Source organism: Pipistrellus hanaki (assembly GCF_964339955.1).
Source record: "Pipistrellus hanaki genome assembly, chromosome: 9".
NCBI classification, from domain to species: domain Eukaryota; kingdom Metazoa; phylum Chordata; class Mammalia; order Chiroptera; family Vespertilionidae; genus Pipistrellus; species Pipistrellus hanaki.
The window spans coordinates 14,445,417-14,471,327 of NC_140511.1; the positions used below are offsets into that span (position 1 = coordinate 14,445,417).

At 34.7% G+C, this 25,911-nt stretch overlaps 1 protein-coding gene across 3 annotated transcripts in view; it reads left to right on the top strand.

Moving 5' to 3' along the window:
* The window catches only part of DYNC2H1 (dynein cytoplasmic 2 heavy chain 1), a 245,015-nt gene that overhangs the window by 43,334 nt on the left and 175,770 nt on the right, over positions 1 to 25,911 (top strand). For all 3 annotated transcript variants that reach the window (XM_084893697.1, XM_084893698.1, XM_084893699.1), the window contains exons 29-40: positions 240 to 352; positions 2,880 to 2,999; positions 7,921 to 8,071; positions 9,769 to 9,974; positions 11,105 to 11,287; positions 12,118 to 12,300; positions 13,932 to 14,155; positions 15,121 to 15,236; positions 17,537 to 17,736; positions 18,657 to 18,921; positions 20,964 to 21,171; positions 23,928 to 24,057. In XM_084893697.1, the coding sequence (XP_084749823.1) occupies positions 240 to 352; positions 2,880 to 2,999; positions 7,921 to 8,071; positions 9,769 to 9,974; positions 11,105 to 11,287; positions 12,118 to 12,300; positions 13,932 to 14,155; positions 15,121 to 15,236; positions 17,537 to 17,736; positions 18,657 to 18,921; positions 20,964 to 21,171; positions 23,928 to 24,057 (2,099 nt within the window). The remainder of the gene's footprint in view (positions 1 to 239; positions 353 to 2,879; positions 3,000 to 7,920; positions 8,072 to 9,768; positions 9,975 to 11,104; positions 11,288 to 12,117; positions 12,301 to 13,931; positions 14,156 to 15,120; positions 15,237 to 17,536; positions 17,737 to 18,656; positions 18,922 to 20,963; positions 21,172 to 23,927; positions 24,058 to 25,911) is intronic.

The window sequence follows — 25,911 nt, forward strand, 5'->3', positions numbered from 1 at the left end:
AATTACTGAGTAACATTTCATTGTTTGAATATGTCACAGTTTATTCGTTTATCTGTTGATGAGCTTGGGTGGTTTCCCCTCTTTGGTTATGAAAAGCTGTTGTATTACATTATATGCTAGTTGACATAATTCTATTGTATTGTCATATTTATTATAAAGTATATATTATGTGATAACCATGTATGATTTCTAAAAATTATTTTTTATAATTTTGCATTTAAATTGTTTTTATAATGTAGGTATTAATAGTGTATGTTTTGATAGTGAATCAAAACATATAATTGCAATGAAATCTTTGGAGGGCGAAGTTGTACCTTTAAAAAATAAAGTTCTTCTATCAAATAATGTAGAGGTAAGTCATTCTTTTTCATGTATGAAAATTGAAAGAATTAAGTGAATGAACTTTATATAAAATTTAGTAAATTTGCTGGGTAAAGTTGGTTAATTTAGAAGGTAATTTGCTTTTTTTTTGTTTTGTTTTGTTCAGAATGATTTGATATTAAAGGGAATACGAATTTTTAATCTTTGGAGGGCAGTATATAATAATGAAAAGAGCCTTTGCGTGGAGTAAAAAAGACTTAGATAGTAATCTTAGCTACAATACTTACTAGCTATTCAACTTAGAATCTATTTCCTTATCTGTAAAATGGGAATCTCACTATTTGTTGCAAAGGCTTTCTTTTGAATGTTAAATGAGATAACTGGCTTTAAGCACATTATATAGTGTTTGGAACATATGTACTCGATAAGTCTTAGTTTTCTTTTCTTTTAAAAATGAGTTGTATGGCCCTGGCTGGTATTCTCAGTGGTTAGAGCATCAGTTCCTGCACTAAAGGCTTGGGTTTGATTCCTGGTCAAGAGCGCATACCTGGATTACAGGTTCAATCCCTGGTCCCACTCAAGGTGTGTGTGTGAGGCAACCACACACCTCGATGATTCTCTCTCACATTGATATTTCTGTCTCTTCCCTTTGTCTCTCTGTTTCTCTCCCCACACCCCCAACCCCCATCCACTTACTCTGAAAATTTAATGGGAAAAATATCCTCAGTGAAGATTATTAAAAATGAACTGTATAAAATGATTTATACAGTTAATGTGAATTAGAAAGCTTAAAGCTAGTGCATTTGCAGAATAGCTATGATTAATTGGTTCTATAGCACTGAAAGTGAATTCTTAAAGGCCTGTTACATGTATACAGCTAAAACCAAATAGCAGTAGGTTGCATCGCAATGAATTATAATTTTTAGGTTCCAGAATTATCTTCCAACTGAAGTCAAAGGCCATGTCTTACCATGCATGTATCTATAAATTAGCCAAAGGACTGTTCCTGATTGGGCCTCAACAGTTTATCAGGTGATTGAAAGCACAGAAGTTTTTTAAAACAGGGCCCATGCTTGGTGAAGAGTTTTGTTGCTTTCTGCTGTTGTTTTCCTTCCTGTAGTTTTGGGACTAGATGAACAGAGAGAGAAAAAGCTTAAGTTTTAGAGCTGGGCTAGAGCAAATTTTCCAGCAGAGGAAAAGTGAAGTCTGGAGGTGTCTGTGATGATGAGCTTTGCACAGACAAAGCTCTTCACTCTTTTGCTTCAGTGGCTTTGGAGATGAGTCAAGTATTATGCTGTTTTTAATATTGGAAAGAGCTCTAAAGATATAAAGTAAAACTAGAACATAGAGTTAAAGTAGGTAGTGAAAAGCTATTTAAGATTGCAGCTTTTACTCTTAGATTTTATTACAAGTAATAGTCTTTTAAAGTTAAGTAAATAGTGATTCAGAAATATAGTTCCTCCTAACTAAGCAATCCGTTCCCAGGATTGCAACTTTATGAATGTGAGATCATTAGTATAACAAGAGCCTGGGGACTTAGCTTGTCACTTTGATTCTGATTTATTGGCTCAACTATCTACTTTGATTAGTTATAATGATAAAAGGAATGAGGTACTTTTTAAATGTTTATAATATATTGTATTGGTTTGCATAGATAATGTAGTAGCTAACCACAACTTTTGAGTTTTTATACTTGCAGTTATGCCAAGAGGTTGAAAAATACAGGTTTCCTTCAAATTACTTAAATCATTAATTATATGACATATAACATGTTGGGATGTAAGAGTCAATAAGAAATTATAATTCACCCTCCTGAAATAAAAGAATAGAGTCAGTCAATAGATTATGCAGCCTCTATGGAGAACAATATGAAGTTTCCTCAAAACATTAAATATGGAACTGTTATTTGACCCATTGATCCCACTTCTGGCAATATATCCTAAAACCCCCAAAACACCAATTAGAAATGATATATGCACTGAATAACATTTTTGAAGCAGCATAATTTATATGTTTAAAGTAGCATAATTTATAATAGTTAAGATTTGGAAGTAGCTCAAGTGCCCATCAGCAGATGAATGGATAAAAAAACTGTGGTACATTTACAAATTGGAATATTATGCAGCAGTAAAAAAGAAGGAACCCTTACCATTTGCAATAGCAAATAAAGCCAGTCAGAAAAGATAAGTATCACATTACCTCTCCCAGATGTGGAATCTAATGAACAAAATAAACTGATGAACAAAATAGATCCAGAGACATATGAGCATGGAACAGACTTTGGAACCTTAGAGGGAAGGTGGGGAGGGTGGGTGGTGGGAAGAGATCAACTAAAGAACTTGTATGCATATGTGCATAACCCAGACTGTAGGGAGGTGAAGGCCTGGGTCAGGGGTGGGAAGGCTAGAAAGGGTCAATGGGAGAAAAAGGGGACATATGTCATATTTTCAGCAATGAAGATTACAAAAAAATAAAAAAAATGAATTTGAAAGTTAAAAAAAATAGGTTGTATATCTGTTTTATGATATGTATATATTATTTTCTAACTTTGTTTTTAGAATTGGTTAAATGATTTGGCCCTGGAAATGAAGCAGACTTTGAAACAGTTGTTGACAGAATGTGTTACTGCTGGACGAAGTTCTCAAGGTGCAATTGACTCATCCTTGTTCCCATCGCAGGTAAGGAGGCTTATGTCTGGAGTAAACATGGCATCTGGGGTGATCCCTGGCCTCGAGTCCCAGGGCTCAATCCACTGACATCTCTGTGCTCCTTTTATCTAACAGTCGTCATTGACAAATTGCTTAATTTCTGCGTCTTGGTTCTCTAAACTGTAAAATGTGAGGGAAGAACTGCATGATAGTGAAGTTCTCTTCTATCTCCATTAATTTGCTATAATTTAGATTCTTTCAAGCAGAAAGCATGCTGAGATATAAGCAGCCAGGCTGGTGGGGAATAGAATGTGGAGGGAGAATCAGTCATGTAATAGTTTTCTCCTTTCTGATGTTAGTCCATCATTGATGGAAGGGCACAGATGGATAACACTGTCCCCCACTCCTCACATAGAATCATCTAAGAGGTCGATACAGACAGGAATTTAGCAGGATATTAGTATAGATGGGAAATATGGTTACATCACTGATCTAAATTGTTAGCAGCGGAGCTGAGAGCTTCGTTACATACTGGGCATTGTAGATTGTTGCAGGTCGGTATTAATAGGACCTCATTTCTGAAACACTGGATCCTAGATACCACTCTTTTAAAACAAAATATTTTTATTGATTTTTTATAGAGAGTTAGGGAGGGGGAGACAGAGTTAGAAACATCGATGAGAAAGAAACATCGATCAGCTATCTCCTGTACACGCCCCACTGGGGATGTGCCCAGACCAAGGTACATGCCCTTGACTGGAATCGAACTCGGGACTTCTCAGTCCATAGGCCAACTCTCTATCCACTGAGCCAAACCGGTTAGGCCCTAGATACTAATCTTATAAAACTTGTTGCAGACCTTATCAACACATAGCACTAAGACTTGTGTTAAGTATTCTGCCTTGTTTAGGATTTGTTTTATTGCTGGTTAAGACTAAGACTATCGGCTTAGGACATCAGTAACTTTAGTTCTTAGGGACCCTGAAACGTAGGCATTGTGGTATTCTATGATTTCTCATAAGAAAAATCTACCCAAATGCTCAAAGAGTTATTTGTTTTTCAGATTAAATCATTTAGTGGCTTGATTTGTTAAATGGGAAACTTGGAACATTTTAGATTCTTAACACTTTTATCATTGATGCCATTTGTATCCTTAGCCCTTTGCGTCAAACTAAGGTTTTTTTAAAAACCTTGTAGCCCTTGTAGCTCTATCAATGGATAGAGTATTGGCCTGCAGACTGAAAGGTCCTGGGTTTGATTTTAGTCAAGGGCACATGCCCAGGTTGTGGGCCAGATCCCCAGTTGGGGGCGTGCAGGAAGCAACTGATCAGTTATTCCCTCTCATCGTTGATATTTCTATCTTTCTCTCCCTCTCCGTTCCTCTCTGAAATCAATAAAAATATTAAAAAATAAAAAATAAAAATAAAAAACTTTGTAAAGTTCTTAGAGAAAAGTAAAAGCAATCATTAATGAATACTGCCAGTGCAAAGTCAGAATTAAGCTGCTTTATTACTCCAAAAATGTTTCCTAGTACTCTGTCAAATTTCGGTAGGGTTTAAATTGATTTAGAGTAAAAGAAACAAAATTAAGAAATCTACAAAAGTAAGATTGCATAGTAATTGGATTGGGGAAATGACAATGATATCAGGAGATACAGGCTAAAGAAACTTGCTGGATTTGAACCTGAATCTTACTACTGAGCTCTGAGTATTCAAGTAAAATGAATGTAAATGTAAAAATTTAAATGGTTCATTATCTCTGTAAAAATGTGAACTATTAAACATATAAATAGCGTTGACCCTTGAACAATGTGGGGATTAAGGATACTGATTTACCATGCAATCGAAAATCTGTTTTTAAATCCTTACTGGAGGATATGTTTTTATTGATTTTGAGAGAGAGAGAGAGAGAGAGAGAGAGAGAGAGAGAGAGAGAGAGAGAGAGAGAGAGAGAGAGAGAGAGAGAGAGAGAGAGAGAGAGAGAGAGAGGAGAGAGAGAGAAACATCGATTAGTTGCCTCCCATATATGTCCCCCTAGCCAACCAGGATCAAACTTGCAACCGAATCTATAACCTAAGTATATGCCCTGACCAGAAATCAAAACCTACAACCTTTTGGTGTACGGATGATGCTCCAACCAACTGACCCACCTGGCCAGAGCTGTGCATAACTTTTGATTCCCCAAAACTTATCTGCAGTTGTCCCTTGGTTATTTGTAAAGGACTGGCTCCAGAACATCTTTCCATTCCACGCCCCCACCACCTCTCTGCCCTCGACTGCAAATATCAACATCTAAGGATGTTCAAATCCTTTATATAAAACTAGAGGCCTGGTGCATGAAAATTCATGCACTAGAGGGGCGTCCCTCAGCCCCGCCTGCTCCCTCACAGTCCGGGAGCCCTCAGGGGCAGGAGGCGACCCAACAATCAAGGGAAGGCGACCCCCCATCACACCTCTGCTGCTGCCATTGCTGACAGCGCAAGCCTCAGCCAACCCTGGTTACCTGCGCCTTGGGCCAGCCCTGGGCGGCTGGGGGGCTGAGGGGACTAGGAGACTCCAGAGGCAGGCGCACAGCAAGGCCTGGCCTGCCTAGGGGCAGGCCCGGTGGGGCTGAGGGGACTAGGTACTGCCATGTTGTGGCTATGAGTGCCTCCATCTTTCAGGGCATGGCAGTAAATTAGCATATTCCCTCTTTATTGGCTGTGGTGCCACCATTTTTGTGATGGCATGAGGGTCAATTAGCATATTCTCTCTTTATTAGATAGGATGGCACCAAACAGTATTTTGATCTATAGTTGGTTGAATCCCCTGATGCTAAATGAAGGGATATGAAGTGTTGACTGTATCCTGGGTGGGGCAAGTAGGTTTACAGTTGTGAGTACATGAAACACAAATTTTATTCTTGTATTATTATTTATTAATGTATTATTTTCCATATGAACAACTGTAAACCTACTTTTGCCCCACCCTATATGTATTGAAAATGTGTGTATAAGTGAACTGATGCCGTTCAAACCCATCTTGTTCAAGGGTCCATTGTAGTTCATTAATCTATCAAAACAAAGAATTCTAATTTATTAGTGGTATGCTAAGAAAAAATTTATGTCAAGAGCATTTTAATGAGGGGATAGAATGAGGTAACTCATCACATGAGTGTCTGGTACAGGTAATTATATACTGTTAATTCAGTTCTTTAAAGGTATTTTTGTAAGGATCTGAGAATTCACTTTTTGGCTTGGGAAGGAGGTGGTGGGGTAAGTAGAAAGAATCTGACAGCCTTGTGTTCAAACCCTGCCTTTTCCAGTTATTCTCTAAGTGATTCTTTTTGACATTTACTTAAGAGAATATTATAATACTGACATTGCCAACTCATTTTGATTAAATCATGTAACGTTTGCAGAGCACTGTGAGAGATCATTACATTATAATGAATAATGTTAGTGCCCATGTCCGTATGTTAGTGGTAACGTGACTTTAGAAGTAGCCAAGAGTGTATCTTGACTATCATTTCTGTTAGTCTCTCACAGAAATTGTATATCAGACTGTTAGTCATTGAGATGACTGACTTATGTGTATTTATAGTACAGAAATTCAGGAGTATTGCCTGAAAAAAATTCACATGTATCAATATTAGTGTGGAGGTGGTGAGTGAACATTTTAGTAAGAAAATTAAGGAGCAAAGTCCTTTCATAAAAAAGCAGATTTGTATCTGCTTAAATGCTTCACCATATATCTGATTAAAGAAGTTGTGAGTTTGACAGATAACAAACTATGGCAGATAACTTTGCCCTGGAAAGAGTTACTAATTGGCTTTCTCTTCCATAAATGAATCTAATATGATATTTACACAATGTTTTAAGTTAGAGCAAGACAGTAGCTTAGTCTGCTATATTAAATTATAAAATGTAAATATAGATAACTAAATGACTTAATCTGTTAATAGAAGCATTTGATGGTATTCATCTGGATGCTGAAAGATAAATAGCACAAAAAAACAATCTGTCCAATAATAATAGGTGAATAGGTTTACTGTTTTAATATGACGATGGATTATGGTTTTAACTTAAAGGAAGATATTGATTTACCTTGTTCATCTAAGAAATGTATCAAACTAGCCGAAACCGGTTTGGCTTAGTGGTAGAGCGTCGGTCTGCGGACTGAAAGGTCCCGGGTTCGATTCCGGTCAAGGACATGTACATTGGTTGCGGGCACATTCCCAGTAGGGGGTGTGCAGGAGGAAGCTGGTCGATGTTTCTCTCTCATCAACGTTTCTAGCTCTCTGTCTCTCTCCCTTCCTCTCTGTAAAAAAATCAATAAAATATATTTAAAAAAATGTATCAAACTATTTTAATATAAGTTTTCAAAGACTGATATTTAAATGTATAATTCGCTTTATTAATAGTCTTGCTATGTTAAAGAAAGCCTCTGAAGCAGGGTGAGCGTCTCATGTTTTATATAAAGGTAAAGATATCCATATTGATCTAGAGCTAGTTTCTGATTTTTGAGTATTAGACTGAAAGATGGGACAGATCTTAATTTAAGATAAAATTGGAATTTGAAATGGCAGACTTCAGTAATACAATGGGAGATTATTTGGAATGCTAGCAGATTACTTTCTTATTAAATAGAATGTGTCATACTCTGTTCTCTTTGCATTTCACTGGTTGAAAAGAAGCCATTTATGAGGAAAGTCAGGGGATGATAGTATCCCTTCTAATACCATAAGCTTCTATTACATAAGGTGAATTCTAGGACCCGCCAAATAGGCCTATATGGGAGATAGTATGAGTTCTGAGAAGTAAGCTGGGGCTGCATTCTCTGTTAATATTTGAGGTACCAACAGGGCATCCAGGTACAGAGATTCAGTACAATAGAAAATTTGGGGAAAAGTTGATAAAATATTCCTAAGTAAAATCACTTCTTAAAAATATTTTTTCCTCTTAATTTAATAGATATTATGCTTGGCGGAACAGATTAAATTTACTGAAGATGTAGAAAATGCTATCCAAGATCATAGCCTTCGTCAGATTGAAGCACAACTAGTAAATAAGTTAGAGCACTATACTGACATTGACACAAGTTCTGAGGATTCGGGCAGTGCTGGTATGGGAAAATATTCCATTTTCTGCTTACTTTTCAGTTATTTGAACATTTTTTTGGTATTCTATCTTAATTCATTTATTGTTTATGGCTATATAATTTGGAGGTTACTTTAGAAGTTATTATATATAGTAACTTAACTTTCAAATTGTACTTAAACTATATAAAGTAACTTAACTTTTAAATTGTACTTAAACAAACTGCAGAAACCTTACCATCATATAGTTTTCTTTATATCCCACTTTTATCTTGGTGTTGACTTAATGTTACATCTACATACATTGAAAACTCCATGAGATTATATTATATTTTTTTGCCTTTAACCATCAAATGTTTTTAAAAGACTCAAGAGAAAAATAGTCTATTATATTTACCTACATGCTTACCATTTCTGTTATCCTTCCTTCATCTTGATGCTCTAGGTTTCCTTCTTGTATATTTTTCCTTCTATTTGAAGAACTTCCTTTAGTGTTTCTTTTAGAGCAGTATTATTTGTTGTCTATGCATTCTCATAGATTTCCTTCATCTGGGAATGTCTTTATATTCCTTCCACCTTTCTTATGTGAATTGATTTTTTTTTGTTTTGTGCTTTGCATGTTGAATGATTTTGGATTGTATCCTGGACATTTTGAAAATTGTGTTATGAGAGTCTGGATTTTGTCTAAATCCCCTGGATTAGTGTAATATTAAAATATCAATGTTGATATTTTTCATTTAGCAATTGATCATATTTGGTTCAGGCTGTAAGTTCCAGCAAACCTTCTGTGGGTGTGGTTCCATTGACAGTTCTGATAGTGCTATTATAGATCTGCACGTGTGCACCATCTAGTGGCCAGTTCTCAAAGTCTTTGGTTTGATGTTGAAGAAGAGACCTGCACAGTTAGGAGATGAACCTGAATTCGTAAGCAAGTTAATAGGGCCGTTTTTCGAATCTCTTTTCTCTTCATGGTCTTCCCAGTATTTTCTGGTTCCCTTGGACCCCCCTTTTGGTCCTCTGGCCAGAAAAACTGAGGTTTCATATACTTTATACTCTCCTACACACTTTCCATGACCACGCTCATGATGTGGGCCACTTGAGGGGAGAACACAGAGAGAAAAAGAGCAGCAGCAGTTTGTCCTACTCTTTCAGGATCGTAGCTTCTCTGATTTCAGAGGAATGCTCCCTTCCCTTAGAGTTTTAGGCACTTCTGGGTCTTAACTGCCAGCTCTGTAGCTACCTGGAGACTCCTGCTCCTGGAGACTCCCTGTCTACAGCAATCTGGCTTTTAGGCTGCACTGTGTCAGGCCTAGGGATACAGGGAGGAAACAAAAAGAAAAAGGTAAATTCTCCACTTGTTTGATCGCACTTCTAATTCTGACCTTCCTCTTTTGCCTAATACCTTTTACTTTTCAGAGTCCTAAGTTAGCAGCTCAGTGCATGTTGTCCATGTTTTTCACACCTGCTTTCAGAGAGAAAGAAGGCAGCGTGTGCTTACTCCTTGCATAAGGAACCAGAATTCATTTCCTATTGGATGTCGATGTGTTAGTTTTCACATACAAAATTATTATTTCCTTACAGATGGTGGATTTGATGTATATTACTATGCTCTTTATTATTATGCCACTCAAATATATAATGAATTTACCATTTACATAAAGATATCATAAAGTATGTAAGTCACAGGCTAACATTTTCTCCAATTATATTTATTTGTATATAGAATCTGGCATTACAGAACTTAAACTTAAAGCCTTAATCCTTGACATTATTCATAATATTGATGTGGTGAAACAGTTGAATCAAGTTCAAGTTCATACAATTGAAGACTGGGCTTGGAAAAAACAAGTTAGATTCTATATGAAAAGTGATGATATATGTTATGTTCAAATGGTGGATACTGAACTTCAGTATACTTATGAGTATCAGGTATGACTTGTGGCAAAATGTTTTATTTTCTGTTAGAAATGACTTACTTTAAAGGAATTTTTTTTGGATAAAAGATTTATTTTTATTAACTTTCAAGAATGTTTTCTTTCTGTTTCATCATAATTAAAAAATGTTATATTGGAAAAAATCATTCTCTTTATCAAAAAGTTAAAATAATGGCAGTGTTGTACTGAATTCTCTAAATGTATCTTTTCTTAGGGTAGCATTTATGTAGAATTTGAGATATATCTTCAATTGAAAAAGAATTGAATATAGGCAACCTCAATGGAAGTGATTTGGTTTGTGCCTCCTTATATAAGGACAATGTTGTGCAATTTTAAATGTGCTATAATAGGTTTACTAGTAAATGTTTTTATGTTTTTCAAGGTAAAACAACTTCTGAAAAAATAACCTAACCCATATTGCCTTTTCTAAAAATAAATGCATCTGAATTCTTTCTGCCTTATTTTTATCATAATCAATCATCAGAAAATTTTGGCAATTATGTTAGTAAGCATATGTCAGGAGACTTGCCAGTTGGCTCTTTCAAAAAGGAAATGCATTTTGAGACCCAATCTGTCTACCTAAACTAAGGAAAACCATAAACTGCAGCTGGAATTGGAATCTGTTTTCCCTAAAATTTAGCATAGAATTTGAAAATTATATGATCAGTTAAAATTGTTTCATAAGAAACTGTTCAAATTAATTACACTTTGAGGTCTCCAAATAATTCAGATATGTGAAGGTTATAAAATTTAAGGAAATAATTTACATGAATCTAAAATACAAAACAAAATGACTTTTTGTACTTGATTATTATATATTTTTATATTTGTTTGCCTTAGAAGTATGTTTTTGTACTATTATAAAAAACTCAATAGACTGTTGAGAAAAACCTAACAATATATTAATTGAGGAAAGAATAAAATACATGCTTAAAAATAATTAAGTTTAATTCTAGTTTGCACTTTCAAAAGCTTCTTTCATTAAAAATATTTGGATACTGTTCTATGTTAAAAACTTTAATCTTTTTGTTGCCTCTATCTTTTTAAGTGGAATTTCACACTGTGTAAATATTTGTAAATGTTAATTAGAACATGCATATAAAAACCTTATATTTTCCTGTGTAGGGTAATGCTCCCAAGCTGGTGTATACTCCACTGACAGACAAGTGCTACCTCACTCTCACTCAAGCCATGAAGATGGGACTTGGAGGAAATCCTTATGGTCCAGCTGGAACTGGAAAAACTGAATCGGTCAAAGCTTTGGGTGGACTTCTTGGAAGACAAGTTTTAGTTTTTAATTGTGATGAGGTAGAATCGATAAATATCCAGCTAAGTAATAGTGTACTACAATAGTTATATGGTTGGATTAGTTTTCATGTACTTATATATCAAAGTTGTATTTAAAATCACTCTGCTTTTAAATTGCTTGAAAATAGAATTTGTTTTTTTGAAAAGTAAAATGGAGAGAGGTCACATGTAGTATAGTCCCAAAACTTTTCTAAAGAGAATTATTATAAAGAAATAATTTTATGTTAGAGTTTAGAAAAAGATTTTAGTAAGGAGAATAGTAAATAGAAAAGGAAAATTTTAAATTCATTTTTTTTTAATTTATTTTTATTTTTTTAAATATATTTTATTGATTTTGTACAGAGAGGAAGGGAGAGAGATAGAGAGGTAGAAACGTCGATGAGAAAGAAACATTGACCAGCTGCCTCTTGCACACCCCCTACCCGGGATGTGCCCACAACCAAGATACATGCCCTTGACTGGAATCGAACCTGGGTCCCTTCAGTCCCCAAGCCGACGCTCTATCCATTGAGCCAAACCGGTTTTGGCTTTAAATTCATTTTAAAATATTTTGTGTAGGATTTGTATTTTGACTTAAAGAATAACTAAAACAAAAATAGTATTGTTTAATTTTATGTACTTTTCAGAATACTCTCAGCTGAATTATTTTGTTTACTCTTTGAAACCACTCTGAGTTTGAAAGAGTAGCCATTTAATGTCTACTTTTTAGAGCAAAAGAGGCATAGATGGGTGAAATAATTACCTTCTCAGTAAATGACATAAAATATTAAATTATTATCAGCGATTTCAATTGCTTTTTAGTGAATATAATTTTTATTGTTATTTTTAAGGGCATTGATGTGAAGTCAATGGGACGAATATTTGTTGGTTTGGTCAAGTGTGGGGCCTGGGGTTGTTTTGATGAATTCAATAGACTGGAAGAAGCTGTACTGTCAGCAGTTTCTATGCAGATCCAGACAATTCAAGATGCTTTGAAGAATCATAGAACTGTATGTGAACTGCTTGGCAAGGAGGTATAAAAATGTTTGTAATTTAAAGATTTAAAATATTTTATAAGACTTTGCATTACTTATATCCAGGCAGTATCCTATCTTTATTTCTCCTGGCACTACCCCAGTTTCTAACCTGTGACCAATGTGTTAAACCTTTCTGCCTGTGAATTGTCTCTGAGGTTTCTCCCCCTTTTTTTGGGTCTCACTCTACCATTGATCTTCAAACTATATAGAATAATTGAGTTATAATATTTGCTAACATTTATTGAGCATCAGTCTGTGCTAGTACTGTGCTTAGTGCTTTAGTGCATTGTTTCATTTCATATTCACCTACCCTTTGAGGTAGGTTCTATTACAGTAATGTTGAACACACTGAAAGTTAAAAGAACCGTGTGTTTATCCTCTAATCTATAACTAATAGCCCGTTGCAGGAAGATTCCTGCAATAGGGCTTCCTGCTGTGCTCTCCCCATCCCACCTGCTTCCCTTCCTTTTCCCTGCCCCACTTGCTTGCTTCTCCGCAGCTTTGTTCCCTTCTGCAGCACTTGGCTTCTTTCTACACTGTCTTGATATTAACCTATCTTGGTTGGGTTAATTTGCATACTCATCCTGATTGGCTGGTGGGCATAGCTTGGATGTAGTGAAGGTGCTGTCAATTTGCATATTACTCTTTTATTAGATAGGATAGTATATTCATAACACAAGTTTTTCTGGGTAGACCACGAAAGTAAGACCAGTTGTAAATTATTAACATGTTATTTACATGATGCTTAAACTCTTGAGAAAGTATTAACTTTTTACATCTTTGTTATCAAAATTTATTTTCTTCCACTTTTTTTTTTTTTTTCCTTTCTTCTTCTTACTAAGAAAGTGTGGTCCTTTCTCCCAACTAGTGCTTATCTTCCCACCTATGCTTTGGAATCAATTTCCCAGGGACCCTCTTGGATTTATTCCCTCTGCCTTCCTTCCTCTACCCATTCCTCATTGGCTTTTAAACATAATCAATTGTTTTCCTTCTTAATATATTATAAATAATAATCTTATATTATTTATAACATTAAGCAATGTTACAATATATATTAAGCAATCTTAATTAATCTTTTTTTCCAATCACTGCTCTTTCTCTTTTCTTTCCTTTATAGCCATTTTTCTACTCTAGATATTGGTTCATTCATAGTTTACACATTCTAATTTAGCTTCTATTCTTTGAGCTTTGTTGAAATGCCCCTACTAGGTACTCTTCTGATATTCTGCTCTTCTCTGTCAAAGCTTTTATTACACTATGATTGCTTCTTTGTTAGAGGGGCATAAACTATTATTGACTTTAGTTCAGAGCTTTGATGTCTCTGTGTACTTAGCAAATTATAACACAAGGAAAACTGAGTAAACATGTGCTGCATGAATGAATAGGCATTCAAACTAGTTATCATCTAAACTTTTAGCCTAAAAAAACTGGTTATAAAGAACCTCTATAAAGTAGTATGATTCCTAAGGAGTTTACTATATGTTGAATAAAGAGACAATAAGCACATTAGTTGTTAGTTTGTTTGCTAAGGTATTTATGTGTAGAAATATGTCACAAATTTCTGTTGGTAATGTTTTATATTTATAGTTTCAGATATTTGATGCCTGTATATTAAATTAATTTTCTAGGTAGAAATAAATTCAAATTCTGGCATTTTTATCACCATGAATCCCGCTGGAAAAGGATATGGAGGAAGACAAAAACTGCCTGATAATCTTAAACAGCTTTTCCGGCCAGTAGCCATGTCTCGCCCAGACAATGAGCTCATTGCAGAAGTTATTCTCTATTCAGAAGGCTTTAAAGATGCTCAAGTATTGGGTAGGAAATTGGTAGCTATTTTCAATTTATCTAGGTGAGTTTTTCTGTTTTATTTTTAAATTTTGTGGTTCCAATGATTGATTATGTTTATTAGTGACTTTTTCTCATTTGTCTAATTTATTCAATGATTTTCATATTGATGATTGTACTTAAAGTGTGACAGGAAAGATTTTACTTTAAATAATTAAAACATCTGGGCCTAAACTACTTGTTTTTCATAAATATTAGAAATCTGATCTCACTTTTTTAGGAAAAAAATTTTTTGGAGTGTTCCAGCTAAATGATACTTACTGATCTTATTTACCATTTGACCACTAAAAATGTATTCTTTGGAGGGAGTCTTTTATATTTTTTCTTATGTCTTATTTTTGGTAATAGATACTGGCTTTTAGCTTCTTTGGGTAATTGAGAATTCTAGTCCATATCATTTAAAAGATAGTGACAACTAGAATTTCAGAGATTGAGAGCTAGAAGGATTGATTAGGAATAAAGGAAACAGATAATTGTATAATCATTAGGATTCTAGCCAGTTTATAATACAGTTTGGTAATTACAAAATAGTTACTGGGATATAAAGTACAGTATAGGGAATACTGTCAGTGATACTGTATTAACTATATATGGTGCCAGATCGATACTAAAAATACCGGGGGGTGGGGGAGGGGACATTTCATTTGTAAAGTATGTGATTGTCTAACCACTGTGCTTTACACCTAATACAAAATGATGTTGACTGTAATATTTAATTGAAAAATAAAATTTAAAAAAAGTATGTGTGCGTTGGGGGGGAAGATAGCCAGTTTATGAACCATTCATCATCAACATTTTACTTGAGTGATAATTTTGTGTGATTGAGTCTTTTATATAAATGTATGGGATATCAGTACTCATTTTTATTTGTTTGTAGTTATATTCTGTATTTCTTTGGAGATGATGATAAAAAGATTTCCAGATAGCTACAATATTTGATGCTTTATGATTTTCATGTTTTTACTTAAGGGAACTTTTGACACCTCAACAACATTATGACTGGGGTTTGAGAGCTTTGAAGACAGTTCTGAGAGGAAGTGGAAATCTTCTTAGACAACTGAAGAAAACTGGCATTAAAAAAGAAGGTCTGATTTATTATTCCAAATATAGTCTTATTTCTAAAAATAAGCTTTAGTTTAGAATAGTTTCAGATTTATAGAATGCAGGCAGGGTGTGGCAGGCTATCTCACCTCCTGGGAGGGACTAGCTCTTCAGGAGAGAAATGGCCATTTAGGTTTGGAAGGTTATGAATGTCCCAATGTCAGATTTCTAGTCTCCCAGCCCTGTTTCCTGCCACAGCTTCTCCTCAGGTGCCACTAATCTGTACTCTATCTGCACCACATCTGAGGGTGAGTGTTTGCAGTTGAAAAGGCTTATTATGTACTGGGTTTAGGGAATAAAAGTAAAGACAAAACAAAGGGAAAACAACCACAAAACTGCAGGTTTCTCCCCCTCAGGCACTGCACTGCTTGGGCTGCTTTTCAGGCGCAGCCCCTTGCAGCTGTGGTCTTATACCTATAATAGATTCACCAGCTACCAGGAGCCCTACGTCTTTTCCTTTTCACAGTAGAGTAGAACGCCTGTAGCCAAGGGATGCAGCCTTGGTGCAGTGCAGCTTCCTCCTCTCCTCCTGGCCCTGTGGTCTTGTGTCTCTCTCCAACCCAGATCTCCGTTCCCCCAATTCTACAGGTGTCCTCTGCTCCTTCTTGTTGTGAATTATCTCCTCAGCTGTGTCCAATTTGCCAATTCTGGGTGGGTGTTCTCTGATTTAGTTGTTTTTCCAGTCTGGCTCTGGGACGAGGTGCACGACGTGTCTGCCTTGTTAGCTGCCTTTTTTCTCCGCACAGAGAACATTTTGTCTGTTGCCAGACCAGACGGAAGTGGGGTTAGGGGAATGGGTGAAAAAGGTGACAGAGTAAAGAAGTACATATGGTAGTTACAAAATAATTATGGGGATGTAAAGTATGGAATACTGAATATGGTCAATAATATTGTAATAACTATGAATGATGTCAGATTTATTGGGTCATCACTTAGAAAGTTATAAAAATGTGTAATCACTTGGTTGCACACCTGAAACTACTAATATTGTGTGTCTGAAACTGAAAAATAAAAAAATATTTAAAAAGTTGAAACACTGAAGAAGGTAAGACAGCACAGGAAAAAGGATTATATGAAGTTACCTATTTGGACTCTAAATGATTAAAGTATACACCTTAAAAAGGAAGGTACTTTACCTATATTATTAGGTGAGCATATGCCAGGTGAAGTAATTCAGTTACTGTTTTTCAGATGTCTATTTCAGGTGATTTTTAAAAAAGATTAAAACTATACTTGTAGTAAATAAAGATGACTTATTTGTGAGAGATTATTCAGTGCTTGAAATAATCTCTAATGCAACCAAACCTCTTTGTATATACTTAAACATAGAAATGTTAAACAATTTATAAAAATACTAGGCTAAAAGTAGTTTTTTTTTGCCTTTATTTATACTTCTTTTTTTAAATATATATTTTATTGATTTTTACAGAGAGGAATGGAGAGGGATAGAGAGTTAGAAACATCGATGAGAGAGAAACATTGATCAGCTGCCTCCTGCACACCTCCTACTGGGAATGTGCCCGCAACCAAGGTACATGCCCTTGACCGGAATCGAACCTGGGACGTTTCAGTCTTCAGGCTGACGTTCTATCCACTGAGCCAAACCGGTTACGGCTATGTATACTTCTTATCAATCAGCAGCTGATATTCTTGAAAAAATAAGAATCTTGCAATCATTTAATATTTACATTGGGTTTAAGAATAGGTTTATGAGTCAGTTTTGAGCAAGGCTGATAGAAGATTTTTGCTTTGTTTGTTAGTTTTTAGTCAGAGTACATAAAATCTCTGGAGGAAATATTGGCATATTTGGAGATATATCTGAATCTGGAATTAGTTGGTTTGGGTTTAAATTCCAGCTGTATAAAATAATACTGCTGTGCATTTTCTGGTAAGTCATTAAGCCCTTGGAGATTTAATATTCTCATATGTAAAATTAGACTAAACTAGTAATACTTCCTTACTTTATAAGGTTTATATCAAAATAGTAAAGTACCATGCCAATGGAAATGATAATAGTTTTTAATATTAATTAATATCTGAGAATGCCTGGGATTTAAATTCTATGGGAAAGGGTTCATGATTCTACCTATTGGTACTTATTTTTCAGCAGTCAAAAGGTAATAAGGTAGACTTACCAAATCACATGATAACATAGGTCTTTAAGTGTTACTAAATTCTAGTGCATCATTTTAATTACTAACAGTGCATATTAAGGCACTTAAACACTATTTTTATCATCATTAACTTCATAACTAATAATTTTAAAATGAAACTTTTTCTCTAGTTAATGAAAGTCATATTGTGGTACAAGCACTGAGGCTTAATACTATGTCAAAGTTTACATTTGCTGATTGCACTCGATTTGATGCACTGATCAAAGATGTGTTTCCTGGAATTGACTTTAAAGAAGTAGAATATGATGAACTGAGTGCTGCATTACAGCAAGTCTTTGAGGAGGCCAATTATGAAATCATACCCAATCAGGTAACTGTCAAGAATATTTTATACTAAATTGATCCTTCCAACTAGTTAATTTCTTATTATCAATTTATTCCTTATCTTTCATCTTATCTTTCATCTTTCCACTTAAATCTTATTTGCCCAGGGAAGCCTTTCCTGATCTTTAAGTCCAGATTAGTTTGCCTTGTTATGTGCTTTCTTGTTATACAGGTTGTGCCTTAAAAATGTGTACATACTTTATAACAGCTCAGTTTTGAAAATGAAATTTATTTGAATAAACTCTGGCTTTATAATTATCCAAAGTGTGTGTATACATTTTTTGGGATACCCTATATATGTTTGTTTAGGGTTTCATTTTGTATTTGATTAATATTGATTCTCCCTCATCAGCTAGTAGTCTCCATGAAAGGCAGGATTCATGTCTGTTTTTGCTCAGCATTTTATTCCTCATGCCATTTACAGAGTCTGGCATATAATAGATTCATTTTATATAAATGTTATATATAAAATGGTGATGTTCAGCTTCATCACTTATTTTAGTGTTTGTCAATTTCTTAGCAGTTCTTTTTAGTACGTCTTTTTATGTAGCACAAGTACACGTTTACAATGAACACTTTTTTTTTTTTGAGGGACACAGGATATAAATGAGTGAACAAGTGAATAAAGTAATAAATATAGTATATTTGATGAATGAGTGAGAGAAGAACATAATAGACATGCATTGTCAAATAATGTAGAAAACATTTTTTTAAAGGAAATACTGGGTTTAAAGATCACATTGTATATATGTTCAGATTTGTTTAAGAATATTTGTTTAATTTAAGGCTTCATCTTCCACTGAGGAAATGGAAGGCTTAATTTACATACAATAACTGTTATAGAATGAGATGTAAATATATATTGTGTACTGTAAGTCATTTTTTTACCATGTTCTTTTCTACTAGATCAAGAAGGCTTTGGAATTGTACGAACAATTACGCCAGAGGATGGGAGTTGTTATTGTTGGTCCAAGTGGAGCCGGAAAATCAACTCTATGGAGGATGCTGAGGGCAGCACTTTTTAAAATTGGCAAAGTGGTAAAACAATATACCATGAATCCCAAAGCTATGCCTAGACACCAGTTATTAGGCCATATTGACATGGATACAAGGGAATGGTCTGATGGTGTTTTGACAAATAGTGCTCGCCAAGTAGTTCGAGAACCTCAAGGTTGGTCTTCGTTGTGTGAATCATTGCTGTACTTAATTTTAGTGGATGATAGAGCTTGTTATAATGCTATTCTTATCAAGTCTTATACATGACCATGAACTGCCTTTTTTTTTTAATACTCAAGGGAGGGGGTATAGGAGAGAGAGATAGAGATAGAGAGAGAGAGAGAGAGAGAGAGAGAGAGAGAGAGAGAGAGAGAGAGAGAGAAAGGAGAGAGAGAGAGAGAGAGAGAGAGAGAGAGAGAGAGAGAGAGAGAGAAGAGAGAAACACTGATGTGAGAGACACATTGATTGACTGCCTCCCACAAGCAACCAGACAGCGGCAGGGATCAGACTTGCAACCCAGATAAGCGCCCTTGACTGGGAATCGAATCCACTGTCTTTCCATGCAAAGGCCAATGCTCTACCACTGATTCACACCAGTCAGGGCCATAAACTGCCTTTCAATGATGTATATTGATATTTTACTTTGGAGGGGCCCAAGACATGCAATAATTTTGACATATAGCAACTTTATTATAATAGGAACTCAGAGTAATCTGGGTGAGTTGAAATTCACAACTAGATTAATTTACTGAATAAATACACAATTTTTTATTGCTGAGTTGATACCATAATGCCTCATAAATAAGCAAGATGACAAATTTTTATTTAGGATTAAATTGGTATCTTTACAAATGCCTTTAACTCATCAGTTTGAATACAGTGTTTTAAATAATTTTGAAAATTTAAGTTGCTATGAAACAGTGTTACAGTTATAAAATAGGTATACATTTTTTGGCTTGGTGGTTAGGAGAGTTTTTGGCCAGAATCAAGTGAAGACTCCCTACTTTTTGTTAGGTCATAATTTAATTATAGTTGTTTTTCTAAGCCAGTGAGTGAAAAGTTTAGAAATCTAATACATTGAAAGGGATTTTCAATATAGTCTTTTCATTTTCAATGTAGTCAATATTATTACACTAACTAGAAACCAGTATTATCTATACTCTTTCTCACACTTAAAAAAAAATCCTCACCCACGGATATGTTTTTATTGATTTTGGAGAGAGGGGGAGGGAGAGAGAAAGACCCATGTGAGGGAGAAACATTAACTGGTTGCCTCCCATATCTGCACTGACTGGGAATCGAACCGTAACATAGGAATGTGCCCAACTGACTACCTGGCCAGGGCTTCCTCACACTTTTATTGTTGGTACTTTTCTCTTTGATTTGTTTTAAAGTTCCAAGTACAACTTGAAATCACTCTCATTTTAAGAGGAATGGATAAAAAAAGTTTCTCCAATGGAAAGATTTATATACACACTTGCTCACTGCTCCCTTTTAAATGACCATTTTATATATAAAAAAGTTAGTGGCGAATTTTAAAAATTTCTCTAAAGAGTGGGTTCTCAATATTTTCTAAAAGAGCTATTACATGACAAGCATTCATACATTCTCTTATTTATTTATTTTTTATTTTAAAAATATATTTTATTGATTCTTTACAGAGAGGAAGAGAGAGGGATAGAGAGAAACATCGATGAGAGAGAACCATCGATCAGCTGCCTCCTGCACACCCCCATTGGGGATATGCCCACAGTCAAGGTACATGCTCCTGACAGGAATCGAACCTGGGACCCCTCAGTCTGCAGGTCAATGCTCTATCCACTGAGCCAAACCGGTCTTGGCCATACATTCTTATGACATGGTAGAAGACAAGGTTAAGGAAATAAAAACACTTAACTCTTGCATACCATGTTTTCTTTCAGTGAGATTTCATTCCTGTATGTTTGTAGATAAATAGAATATTATCACATGCTATATAAAGTGATTGACCAGCTGTGCCAGGATAATCCATGGGGTCTCCAGCACATTTGAAATGCACATTTACATAAAAAATTTCAACTTGTTCTATGTTTTGTTCTTTATATTTAACTTCAGTAATATAAAGTGATACTTATCGAAATCACTTCTAAAGAGTAAGAGAATTATTTATTCCTTATTTTTAATTATTATCATTGCTTATATTTTTATTCGATCTTTACTTTTATGGTTTGAAAATAGATGTCAGCTCATGGATAATCTGTGATGGCGATATTGATCCTGAATGGATAGAATCTCTGAATTCGGTTCTGGATGACAATCGACTACTCACTATGCCCAGCGGGGAAAGGATTCAGTTTGGCCCAAATGTTAACTTTGTATTTGAAACTCATGATTTAAGTTGTGCCTCGCCAGCCACAATATCTAGAATGGGAATGATCTTTCTTAGGTAAACCGTAAAAGCAACTGCATATATTATATTAGAATGTTCTTTAATTATTACTTTGGTTTCATAGCTAAGTGAATTATGTATTTTATAAATAATGTATAATTTTCTTCTTTTTTAATAACTTTTTTGTTTGCTAAGTTTTAATTCATTCAGTTACTGTTTTACTGCAATTCAATTATTTCAGCAATGTTGTCCTATCACAATTTCTAAATAATCATTTTTGTTTGCTTAAGTGAAACAGAAACTATTAAATTTGTTTCTTGTTTTTTCTATTACCGTTACTGAAACTTAAAAAAAAAAAAATCCTACTGGAGGATGTGTTCACTGGTTCTAGGAGAGAGGAGAAAGAAAGAGAGAGAAACATCAATGTGAGCGAAACACATTGATTGATTGCCTTCTGTATGTATGGTTGGTTGTGCCCACTGTGATTCAAGCCCACAACCGTTTGGTGTACAGGACAATGCTCCAACTAACTGAGCCACCTGGTCAGGGCAGAGGCTAATATTATAAAGCTTAGTGTTAGTATTTTAATAATAGAATCTCAGATTTATAGAATTTTAAGATTAATCCAAGTTCAAATGATCTTATGGTCCAACCTTTAATTTTACAAATTGGAAATCTCTTTTCTTAATACTTTTTTCTTCTTCTTTATATCTGAAAGAGGCTTAAAGAACAAAAATGAATAGTAAACTAATTTTAGATATGTACGTGTCAGAACATGGACATTTGAGCCAATTTTAGCTCCTGAAATGAGTAATTAGAATGTTCTCTTTTACTTTATGAATTTGTTTAGAATTTGATGTTTATCAGTCTATATAAAGTGCTCTACTGTTTTAGGGCCATTTAAAGTGACTTTATGTGTTGTATGACATGATACTGTTATTTCTTTGGTTTAAATTTATTGTTTCCAAAATTATTTCATTACTTACTTCTTTGAAACATTTATATTAAACTTGTAATAAACTCTAACATTTTGAGATTTTATTAAAAATATAACATTGTGCCCTATCCAGTTTGGCTCAGTGGATAGAGCCTCGGCCTGTGGACTGAATGGTCCCAGGCTTGATTCCGATCAGGGGCATGTGCCTTGGTTGTGGACATGTCCTTAGTGGGGAGTGCAGGAGGCAGCTGATTGATGTTTCTCTCTTATCGATGTTTCTGGCTCTCTCTCTCCCTTCCTCTCTGTAAAAATTCAATAAAATATATTTAAAAAATATATAATGTAACATTGGGTTTATAGCTTTAGTAGCAATAGTTTACACAATTTATCTTGCTTATTTCATGTATTCTTAAAATTTTATGAAGAAATATAAGATAAAATGAAAAATTATAATTAAATTAAAAATCTATTGAATGTATATTTGCCACAAAGTTAGTCATTTTAGGAGAGACAAAGCAGGAAAGGATTAAAACTTGCACTTAAAGAGAACTACTTTTTATGGAACATATGTTCAAGTAGAGAAAATAAATAAGACAATTATAATACAAGATAGCATATAAGCAAAATAAATGGTGAGTAAAATGCCATGGATATTGCTGTAGAAGTTTGAAAACTGTTGGTGAACCAGATATTGCTTTTAGAGGCTTAATAAGTATATGTGATTTCATGTAAAATATGAATACATATTGTTTAATTAGCTCGTACCTAAGTTTCATTTATTTCTTCAGTAGATATTTATTGAACACTTGCTATAGAATAAACCAAGAGGATCTTTTAATAGTGAAAGAGACTACAATTGAAACTAATACAAAATAATTTAAACTATATTTGAAAAATAAAATGAAAAAATAGTGAAAAAGAATGCTATTAGTTATCCTGGAGCAATGAGTATAAACTAGGATTGTTCAGGAGAAACCTGGAAGGCAGTTGCCCAAGGCATTAGGGAGATATCATTAATGACAATGTCTTTATTTTGAAGGACTTTGGAGTCTTGTTTATAGGTTTTGAGATGATTTAATATAACTGAAATATTTACCTTTGATCTTTCCATTTTTCTTTTCCTTATTAGACTGGATAGAAATTCAAGGGCTCATAATATTGTTGCTATGAAACAGTGTTACAAGATAGGAAAAATAATGCACTGGTGGGCCCTTGTCAATTCTAAATTTATTAATCTCTGAGTTGTTTTTAGTATAATTATAATTATGTAATATATTATTTTGAATAACATGTCAATATGATATTTAATATCAGTCATGCATGTTAGTCATATAATTAAGTGCTTTGCTACAAGAATTATACTGTAGAAAAAGTTTTTTAATAATGCCATGGAAATTTAGGTAGTTGATATTTTTGGATTAGAGAAAAAGAGCAAGTATTTTTGAAGATCTGTGTTAAGATGCTGAGATAGGTTTCCATGAACTTTTATGTGCATTTGAATCACTCAGGGATTTTGTTAAAGTGAATATTTTGCTTTAGTGGGTCTGGGATGGGATTTGGGATTCTGTATTTCCAATAAGCAGACCGCACTTTGAGTAGGATAGGTTTAGTCTACTTTTTTGCTATGTTGCAGAAAATATAATTATAATTCTTTAATTTATATTTATAGCAATACAGATGAAATTTATTTGCTTTAGTTATGAAAATGATACCTTCATGTATGGGAATATGGAGAAGTAACTAACATATGCCCATGAAATCAACATGTAGCAGATACATGAATAGTGTTTAGTTTATTGGATCAGAAATTTATTTTGAAAATAAATTGACAATTTCTTCTTAAGTAATTTCTTATGTGTTTGTTCATCTGTTTTAGTGATGAAGAAACTGATATTAATTCGCTAATAAAATCTTGGTTGAGGAATCAGCCTCCTAAACATAGGCAGAACCTTGAAACCTGGATTGGAGATTACTTTGAAAAAGCTTTACAGTGGGTTCTAAAGCAGGTAAGTTAACTATACTATTTCACAATTAATCATTCAGATGAGACATATAATGATTAAGATATAGTTGCCTTTTAGTAGAGCTCTGTCAGAATATTGGGTTGGAGTACCAGGTAGGTGTTTTCATTGCTTTCCTATATCTCTTGGCATAATGCTTTATTATGTTTAGTCTTAAAATACTTTAATTCTCCCATCCACAATATCTTGAACTGCTTACCTAAAAATCTTGAATACAGTGTAATGGAATATCTCTCTAATTTTATTTGTTTTATTTTTTAAAAATATATTTTTATTGATTTCAGATAGGAAGGGAGAGGGAGTGATAAAAACCTCAATGATAGAGAATCACTGATGGGCTACCTCCTGCATGTCTCCTATGGGGTATCGAGCTTGCAATTTGGGCATGTGCCCTGACTAGGAATTGTATCATGACCTCCTGGTGATGTGCACGACCATCAGGGGCAGACACTCTGACTTGTAGGTTAGCTTGCCGTTGGGTTCTGGCTGACTGGGACTGGATGAGACAGGCTGACCATGCCCTGGAGCCCTTCTGGGGTCCCTCCTTGGCCAGCCGGCCCCCATCAGCCCCGATTGACCCTGATTGCTGGCCATGCTGAGGGACCCTTATTCAATTATAAGCACCGAGAATAAGCACCACACCTGTCTTAACTCCTTATTGTATCCCAAGAACCAAGTGTGCTAATAAGAGAGTGGTGAGTGAATGAGCACTCATATGCTCAATTAAATACTTGATGCCTGTGTTCCAACACCTTTTCAGTAGATATGTTATTCATTAATATAAACTATACAGAGCCCATTAAGGCTCTCCAATGCAAATACCTTCAGGTCATCTACTTATATGCTGTTAATGTTAAAATGAGAAATATAAATGATACTAGATGGAATATGTAGGAGTTTGTGATTGTAGAAATGATGATAGGATAAGATTATTAAGCCATAGAGTGGACATCAAAGATTCAGTTAGAAATAAACTGGTTTGTTTTGAGATCAGGTCCCTGTTATTGTTTTAAATATATATATTTTTTAATGTGTTGAGGGTTCTTTTTTATTCTATACTTTGTTCACCATGTTCAGATTCTGAGAGATATACCATAATGGATGCTCTAGACCACATGTGTCAAACACAAGGCCCGCGGGCCAAATCCAGCCCGCCAGGCCTTGCAATGTGGCCCGCACCGCGCTGTCATCACTGCACTCCGCTGTCAGTTTATGACATTGTCAGTTTATGACTGTTCAGTAAACCATTCGGCCCGCGATTTAGGCTGGATTTTAGATTTTGGCCCCTTCTCTGATTGAGTTCGACACCCCTACTCTAGACAAATACTGATTTTATTTGTAACCAGAGTTTTGCTTTCTTGTGCTAATTTAGAAATTTAGAACATCTTTAAAGAACATATGTGGGTTTTCTCTATCTCGCTTTAAAGCCTAAAATTCTTTGCATGGCCTAAGCAGTGAATTTTGACCTATTTTCCTTTTCCTGCTCATCCTCTCATTTCTCCATTCTTACAAAATATTTATTATTCAAGCAGAATGGTTGTCTAAAAAATGCGAATTGGATCATTTTACACTGTGACTTATGAAGACTAAAGGCAGTGAAAATAAAACTTGCACTCCTTTCCATGGCCTATGCAATTCTGCACACTTGGGCCCTTGCCTGCCTCTCTAGGTTAAACCACCTTTTCTTTGCTTACATAGACTTCTTTTAATTCCTTAGCTATATCGGTGGTTTACCTTTCCATATGTTTCATGGCCAGATCTCACTTTTCAGACGTTAGTATCAATGTCACTCTTCTAGGCCTTGAACCCTCAATCTGACTTACTCAAAACACTGTTCTG